Source organism: Antrostomus carolinensis, unplaced genomic scaffold (genome assembly GCF_000700745.2).
Source record: "Antrostomus carolinensis isolate BGI_N321 unplaced genomic scaffold, ASM70074v2 scaffold37866, whole genome shotgun sequence".
In the NCBI taxonomy this organism is placed as follows: domain Eukaryota; kingdom Metazoa; phylum Chordata; class Aves; order Caprimulgiformes; family Caprimulgidae; genus Antrostomus; species Antrostomus carolinensis.
Genome location: NW_010320450.1, coordinates 9,012 through 17,030, shown reverse-complemented (window position 1 = coordinate 17,030; position 8,019 = coordinate 9,012). Strand labels below are relative to the sequence as shown.

Here is an 8,019-nt window from a genome sequence, read left to right as displayed (position 1 = left end):
GCCGCCGCCGCCGCCCCCCTCCCCACGCCGCGGGTGTTTCCCGGGCTCCGGCGGGGAGCTGGCGCTTCTGCCGGGCCTCCCGTCCCTTTAAATCCTCCCGGCTGACAAGGCACCCGCGATCGTTCTGGAAGAGCCCCGTGGATCTTTCTTTCCTCGTCCAGTCACCATGGTTGCATCGCAAGTGCTCGATTCCACTTGATTAACTACAGATATTTGGCGGTCTTACGAAAGAGCGGAGGTTTCCTCGTCGCCGTAGCTCAGTTGTGGGATGCTTTAATTGTAGGAAAATTATTGGGTTCTTAGTGCAACTTTTGCCTGTGGAAGTCTTTACCCTCCCTCCAGAATATTTACTTTTCTTTATAAATGCACGTACTGTACAGAACCGAGGTGCAGGAAGGGAATCGTTCACGTGTTTTGCTTCACCCCTTAGAGAAGGGTTGAGTTTCACTCTGTGAGACGCTGCAGTTGTACAGGAGACCCGTGGACTGCTATCACAAATGCTAATGTGGGGACTCTGGGATGAGGCGTAATGATTGCAATTTAGCCGAGACATTAAATAGGATTCTTTACCAATTTTCTTATTGTAGCTTGGTATGTGCCATGTCTAGCTTCACTTGAGACCCTCCAAGAATTATGTAGGAAGGAAAATCTCAGATGTAAATCCATTGGAATCACCAACAGGAATCTAAAGAGTTATGAGGTGGAATATTTGTGTGACTACAAGGTAGAAGAGGTAAGAGAAACACAGACCGATTTGATCACTCTTTCAGCTGAAATTTGGAAGCGAGACAAAGGTAGTTTTGCTCATAATATAAATTAGGAAGATGTGAGGACAGAGCTCTTGCTGACATCGAATGAAATACCTTTTAAACTTTGACCTGTAAACAGAAAGCAGTGTAACTGCTGCTTTCTCTGTGTTGAAGGAAGGTCTTTTCCTGAAATTACAGAGATGTCAGAATATGAAATGTTTTGCCTTTGCGTATTTAGAAGTAAAGCAAAACGTTGATGCTTTTGGGTTGTAGCTTGGTATGTACTGTGATGCTTCTCGTTTATTTGCAGGTAACAGTCTGTATATTTCTCTCTTGGACTGTTGTAGACTGATCACAAAGAGTTAGGGCCATGTGCTGCAACTGGATTCCTACGGCTTGATCATGCCAGTGAAATTCAGTCTCAGGATTTGGCCTTCTTACAGTTACTTGGTCTTTTTAAAATAAGTACAAAATGTATGCTTCTTGATTATAAGTATAATATTCTTTGTTTTGAATGGATTACTCCTTTGGGGGGGATGGTTGATATGACTTTTTTTAGACATTTTTTCATTAAGTTTAGAAGGGTTTTTTTGTTCTGTATGTGATACTGGTACGTTCTGTTTGTGCATATGAGTCATACAACTGGTTAGCCTAACATAACGTAACTGCTTTAACAAGCTGGCCTGCTCCAGGTATGATGTGAGGGATCAGAATTAATCTCGGCTGTTTATTTCTTTGCCCCTAGAGATGATATGTAAAGTATCCAAAGTTGTGCTACAAGTTAATTTTTCTTTCTCCCCAATTCTAATTGTTGTGGGGACATCAAGACCTTCTGCACTATGTGCTGTTTCTTAACTCCAGGGCTGTTTTGTGTTTGTCTGTGTACTCTGTGGATGCTGGATTTCAGCAGAATGAAGTGTGGCTAAAGCCGTATGTGTTTCTATATTTCAAGGGCACAGAATACTATCTTGTGAAATGGAAAGGATGGCCAGAATCTTCAAATACTTGGGAACCTCAGAAAAATCTGAAATGCCCGTTGCTTCTGCAGAACTTTCTCAGTGACAAGAACGAATACTTGTCGCGGGTGAGAGAAGGCAAAGCACTGGAAGTGAGAAACCATGTTAAAGCTTTGAAACCTGCCGTTGCAGATTACATTGTAAAGAAGGCTAAGCAAAGAATAGCTCTGCAGAGATGGAAAGAGGAACTCAACAGGAAAAAGAATCATAAAGCAATGATTCTGGTAGAAAACACTGTGGATCTCGAAGGCCCTCCTTTAGACTTCTACTACATTAATGAGTATAAACCTGCTCCGGGAATAAATGTAATAAATGGAATAACAACTGGCTGTGAGTGCACTGACTGCCCTGCTGAGAAGTGCTGTCCAAAGGAGGCTGGATTTATTTTGGCTTACAATAAACGAAAGAAGTTGAAAATCCAGCCTGGCTTGCCCATCTATGAATGCAATTCGTTCTGTAGGTGTGGGCCTGACTGCCCTAATAGGATAGTACAGAAAGGGACACCGTATTCTCTCTGCATCTTCAGAACTAACAATGGCCGTGGTTGGGGCGTAAAAACCCTCCAGGAAATTAAAACCAACAGTTTTGTGATGGAGTACGTTGGAGAGGTATGTATTTATCTCATAGAGATTAAGTATTTAAAGGAAATGTTGGAGAAAGTCTTGATGAGCTTTCAGTTGTAACACCTCTTGACTTCTGCTGTATAATAGATAAGTCTGCTTCTGAGTACAGGCATGCAATAAATAGACATTCTATATGACAGAAAAATTACATTGTCCAGAACATTGTCTATTCCAGAGCAATTGTAAGAGGTTGAATGTAAAGAGAATACTTATCCTGTGTGTCAGTAAAGAATTATTTTACATATGTGCCCTAATAGTATTTCTGAAGGCAAGTCCTCCTTTTACTTCATGGCAGTCGTATTCTTCATTTTTCCCTGATCATCTTTGTTACTCCAGTTTTTGCTGTTCCCCAGGCACAGTTGTTACCAAACTCCCCACCCAGCCTGTCAGCCCCTTTTCTCTTTTGTCTGGACTTTTAAGGTAGTATTTCCATATTGCTTTTTATAAATAATAAATAATAAGATTCGTAGTATGGATATTATCTGTTTATTCGATCTCATACTGTTTCAAACAGAGCTTTCATGTTATAAAATACAGCCCCTGAGTTACTCTCCAGATTTTGTGTTGCCCTGTGTTTATCTGGTTCAACCTCTGCTCTGCTTCAGGACTCTTCACGTCGCAGCTCCTGGCAGCCTCTCTGATCCAGTCTATTGTCCACAAATCTGCCTTGCTGCTGAGTTGACTCAAATAGCTGCTTCTTTCCCTTCATGCAAATGTTTTTGGTCTTTACTATATTTCCCCCATCCTTCCTGACCCAGGTCTTCTAACTTCTCATGTTCATACCTTGTAAACCTACAAGAGGTCAGTTGCTCAAAATATCTCCTAGAGATTAATGCAGAAATCTGACTAAGTGATTTTGTTGCCTAGTGTGTATGTACCCTTTCACCTGAATCTGCTTATTCCCTAGTGATGAATAATTTCTCAAATCTGATCTGTCACAAAGATTTTAGAGGGATTTTTTTGTCCAGTTCCACCACATTTCATATCTGTCTTGCTGCCAAATTGGGATTGCTGAGCACAACAGAGTACATTTAATGTAAGAGGCTGCAGGTGAGGTTGTTTAGGCTGTTGCTCTGTCAAAGTCACTGTAGTTCTTCTCTTCCTTTGAGGAGTTTCTGGGTTTCTACCTAGTGCTGATAGGTGCTAGCCTAATTGCATAGCTTCAGCTTTGTGAAGTGATGTATCTGCCTACGTTCTCATGAATGGGATCCTTCATTGCAGTCAGAAATAGCAGAAAGAGATGCTTCTAGGGATGCATTCTGGACTGGAAATGTGACTGGGCTGTAAAGACCGATACCTCTTGGTCTTCATCTGTGCAAAGGAAGAAAGTTGAAACTGATTTATGTGAAGTAAACAAGGCTTTCTGTGTCTGATTAAACAGTTGTGTGTATAGAAACTTCAAATATAAACAGTTGATTGTATCTGTCACTATCAAAACTCTTACTAGAAGGTGCTGATATTTTTTTTCCTGAAACTAGGTAGTGCTGTGTATCAGCTGTAGACAGATCACATCCAGAGAAGCCTCAGTCACTAACTAATTACTTTAGCTGTATGTATGTATCCTTTGTTCCTCAGAGATGAAATGCTATTTCAACATCAAAAAATGAATGTGGTATTTTTTACTAAGCAAAGTTTCGGGGTTTTTTTCTAACTTGATTGTGATTTTTCTTTTAATTTAGTAATAGTTAATAATATGATGCAGGTTTCTTTTTTCTCTTTTTTTTTAGGTGATTACAAGTGAGGAGGCAGAGAGGCGAGGACAGCTCTATGACAACCAGGGAAATACATACTTATTTGATTTGGACTATGACTCAGATGAATTTACAGTAGATGCGGCTCGATACGGAAATGTGTCCCACTTTGTGAATCACAGCGTAAGACCTTGTTTTGTATACTAAGAATTTGGAGCATTACCTTAATTGTGCCAGAAATATCTTCTTCTACTGTAAATATTTTCTTACCATAATCACAGTTTTTCTGGAGCAGTTTGTTTCATGCCAGCACAGTCCAGTCAGCTGGTTGACATAATACATAGAAGGGAATACTTGGCCTTACTGGGAGCAGGACTGCTTACAAAAATCTGGGCATGAGATGCTGCCTGAAGTGGGCAGCTGGTAGGACTGGGGTTGTCACTGAATCTCCAGGTTCCAGACAACCAAAATAGGGTTGGTTGGTTTGGGTGTGTTGTTTTCCAAGTAACTAAAAGGCTACAATGTGAGAAGTACTTCATAAAATTAGTGGAGTGTCAGAGATGATCGGAATTGATGCATTATTTTGTAGCAGGGCAGGATGGGGGCTTATGCCAAATGTAATCCTTCAGACACTGGTAGAGGAGAAAAATAACAATTCCTGTGCTTTCTTTGGTATTTCTCCCCTGTAGGTACTTTTTTTTCCTTCTCATATAAAATCTAAACTTGCCAGAGTTTAGATTTTATATGAGAAGTAAATTTTAAGTAGTAAATTTTACCAAGTAAATTTACCAAGTAAATTTTAAAGAGGAAATTTTGGTAGTGTTTTCTTTCCAGTTCAACTGAACTGTCTAAATTAAGAAGGCTGAATCGCATCTGTAAAGGAATCATGTATCATTCCTGGACTAAAAATTATTTCTCACTGAGGTAATGTTTGTGAGGTACGCAGCCAGCGTTCTACAAATACTGTAAATTCATGTCTTCAGATTTGTGAGCTGACGATGTTTGTATTTCATGTGGGCTTGCCAGGGAGAAGGATGAACAAGAGTTTTAGATACAGCCAGTTGCTCTTCACTTTCAGAAATGGGAGTGAAGTATTCTCACTCTTCAGTGTAAAGTTAAATGTCTGACTTCACTTTGGATTCTTTAATCTGGGATATATCTTACCATTAAAGAGGAAAAAAGCGTTCAGAGAAACTGCCTTAGTGACTCCTGACTTCTGCCACTTAATCCAGAAAAAAACATAAAGTGGTTTATAGTTCCTGCTTAGTGTTCTTGACCCTCCTCCTGCCACCCAGCCCGTAGCAGATAAGTCAGAAGCCAAGCAGGTTAGCAACTGAAAACAGAAATTTATTCATAGTATGCAAATACTATTTCTGGCTGGAAGCAGTGCTTAAACCCAAACCCAAACACAGAACAGTGAGTGTGTGTGGCTTGAAATGCTCGGCTGTTTTTCTTTCCTTTCCTTTCAATTTTAATTATTTTTGTGGGTTTTGGAGGTAAATCTTAACCTCTGAGTGTAACTTTTAATTGCTGTGACATCTTTTTTTGTTGTCATCTCTCGAAGGTACTGTATTTTTATTAATAGGCTGTTGCATATTAGTGTAGTCTATGTACTGTGTAAAGGTTTCCTTCTCGAAAGGACTTGACTGGAAGCTAGGAGTGTTCTCCTTTAACTCTATTTCAAGAAGGTACTTTGTTGATTTCAGAAGATAACTTAATTTCAGACTTCTGTCACTGAGAGAAGAACCAGTTCTTCCATTCCTGTGACCTTGCTCAAACGCTTCAGTGACACTTACTGTGCCTTTTTCTTAATGAGACTGCATTAATTTTTGCCTTACAGTGTGATCCAAATCTTCAAGTCTTCAATGTGTTCATTGATAACCTCGACTTACGTCTTCCTCGAATAGCACTGTTTTCTACACGAACCATCAAGGCTGGAGAGGAGCTCACCTTTGACTATCAGATGAAAGGTTTGCAGATTGTAACCTTGTGCTTGTGGGAGGTTTGGGGCGCTGGTGGGTTCTGGTGCAGCCTGGCTGACGGGAGCATGTCGGGGCAGGTGCTGCATCTCCCCATCTCATCCAGTCTCTGGGGATTCTGAACAGACCTTGCTTGTGTAGCGCAGACAGATCGTGCACAGAGCTTTTGCCTGCACCCCTAGTGCGGTCCCTCCTTCAGTGCTCACAGCAAGGGCTTGTGGTTGGAACATCTGGCAAGGCAAATCATTTTCAAGACTTGTCACAAGAATGCTCAAAAGAATGGTCAGGATGCCATTAAAAAAAGCTTTCCTTTATTCAGAGGCACTTAGATGGCATTTCAGGTAAACTACTTTTGAAGTGATCTGCTAATGAGACAGACAGTTGTAACAGCTCAGTGTTCTAAGGCACCATAGGTTTGTCTTTGGGTTTTGGTGTCTGTAAGACTCAGCTGTGGATGTGGGCACTGTGGTGCAGATGTTTAGGATGGAAGAAGGGCTGTTCAAAGCTTGTTTTACAGTGAGAACCATCACTCGCTGTAACAGCCTCTCTAGGAACATAGTAGAGTCTCCATCACTGGAGGTTTTCAAGATGCAATTGGACAGGGTGCTAGATAATCTCATGTAGGCTCCCTTTCCTACCAGAGGTTGGACCAGATGATCCTTTGAGGTCCCTTCCGACTTGGGCTGTGTGATGATTCTCTGATAATTGATCTTCCATTCAGTGTTCAAGGCCAGGTTGGATGGGGCTTTGAACAGCCTGATCTAGTGGAAGGTGTCCCTGCCCAGGGCAAGGGGGTTGGACTAGGCAAACTTTAAAGGTCTCTTCCAACCCAAACCATTCTATGAATTCATTTTTTCCAGTACAGTAAAGGTTTGCTAGCAGGGTGTTGTGTGTGTCTGCATGCAAACCATTTATCTGCAGCAGCACTGTATTTATTGTTTGTCCTGCTAATATTTAGTTTTAAAAGAAGAATCTTTATACAGAGCTGTGCCTCATTCTTGTAGAAGCCCTCTTTAAGTGCTGACAAATGGATCTTACTTGGATCCCTAAAAGTCCTCTTTTTTGTGATGTCTGTGACACTAATGTTGAAGGCAGGCTGCAGTCTCCGCTGGCCAGGATGGATACAGACCTGAAGGAACAAGGCTTGAGTTTGTTGAGCTTTGGATTCTGATATGTATGCTAGGTGTGGTGTAAGTAGTTGTGAGGAGGGGGGTCTGTAGAATTTGGGTAAAACACACACGATTATTTTAAGAACTGGGGTGGTACAAGGGTTTTGAAGCCATTTGAATATTTAGCATGGTTTCAGTTTGTCTTTTAAAACATCCTGACTTGTGTTTATCTGTGTCACAGGTTCAATAGATCTGACTTCAGACTCTGCTGATGGTCTTAGCCCATCCAAAAAGAGGATCAGAACTGTCTGTAAATGTGGAGCTGTGTGTTGCAGAGGTTATCTCAACTGAGTCCGGGTATCCAAAGTCACAAGTACTTCGTTCTCTTTTACATGTGTTTTAAGAAGAATCTTCTTTCACACGTATATTCACATATTCTTATGTCTAATGTAAATAAATCCAGTGAAAAGAAGGTGTTACATTTGTAATTAAAATGGCATTGGCCAAAGAAAGAGATGTAGTGTTTCAGGCAAATAGAAAACTGCTAACGGGGATTAAAACCTGATTTTTCTAGAACTGTTATTTAGGGAGCAGTAAAGTGTATGCTAAGAAAACTCTTTAAAATGTACCTTGATTTGAATATTTGAGTGTGAGCTTACAGCCCTAGGCCTTTTGGGAACTGATTTCGGTGGGATGAAGAGATGTTACATATTTTCTGTATTTTCTGTACCTTGAAAAGTCTGGAGGCATTTGATTTGAGTCGTAAATCATAGCTAACAGTTCTTGCGCTTTTTTTGTTGTGTAAAGAAAAGCTTCAAGAGATGAGCAATAACATTTGTGGCCCTGGGGTGA

At 40.8% G+C, this 8,019-nt stretch overlaps 1 protein-coding gene across 1 annotated transcript; it reads left to right on the top strand.

Annotated features, from left to right (window-relative positions):
- The first annotated feature begins 589 nt into the window (after window positions 1-589).
- On the top strand, window positions 590-7,626 carry SUV39H2 (SUV39H2 histone lysine methyltransferase). The gene is made up of 5 exons (XM_010169601.2): window positions 590-733; window positions 1,702-2,373; window positions 4,116-4,262; window positions 5,920-6,049; window positions 7,409-7,626. Exons 2-5 carry the CDS (start codon window positions 1,981-1,983, stop codon window positions 7,516-7,518), a joined length of 780 nt encoding a protein of 259 aa, XP_010167903.2. The 5' UTR covers window positions 590-733; window positions 1,702-1,980; the 3' UTR covers window positions 7,519-7,626.
- The last annotated feature ends 393 nt before the right edge of the window (window positions 7,627-8,019 follow it).

Excerpts from the sequence above, each read along its gene's own strand:
- SUV39H2 (XM_010169601.2), top strand. The coding sequence starts at position 1,981 with ATGATTCTGGTAGAAAACACTGTGGATCTCGAAGGCCCTCCTTTAGAC. Across the intron at positions 2,374-4,115 it reads TGATGGAGTACGTTGGAGAG|GTGATTACAAGTGAGGAGGC; the intron begins GTATGTATTTAT and ends CTTTTTTTTTAG. Across the intron at positions 4,263-5,919 it reads CCCACTTTGTGAATCACAGC|TGTGATCCAAATCTTCAAGT; the intron begins GTAAGACCTTGT and ends TTTGCCTTACAG.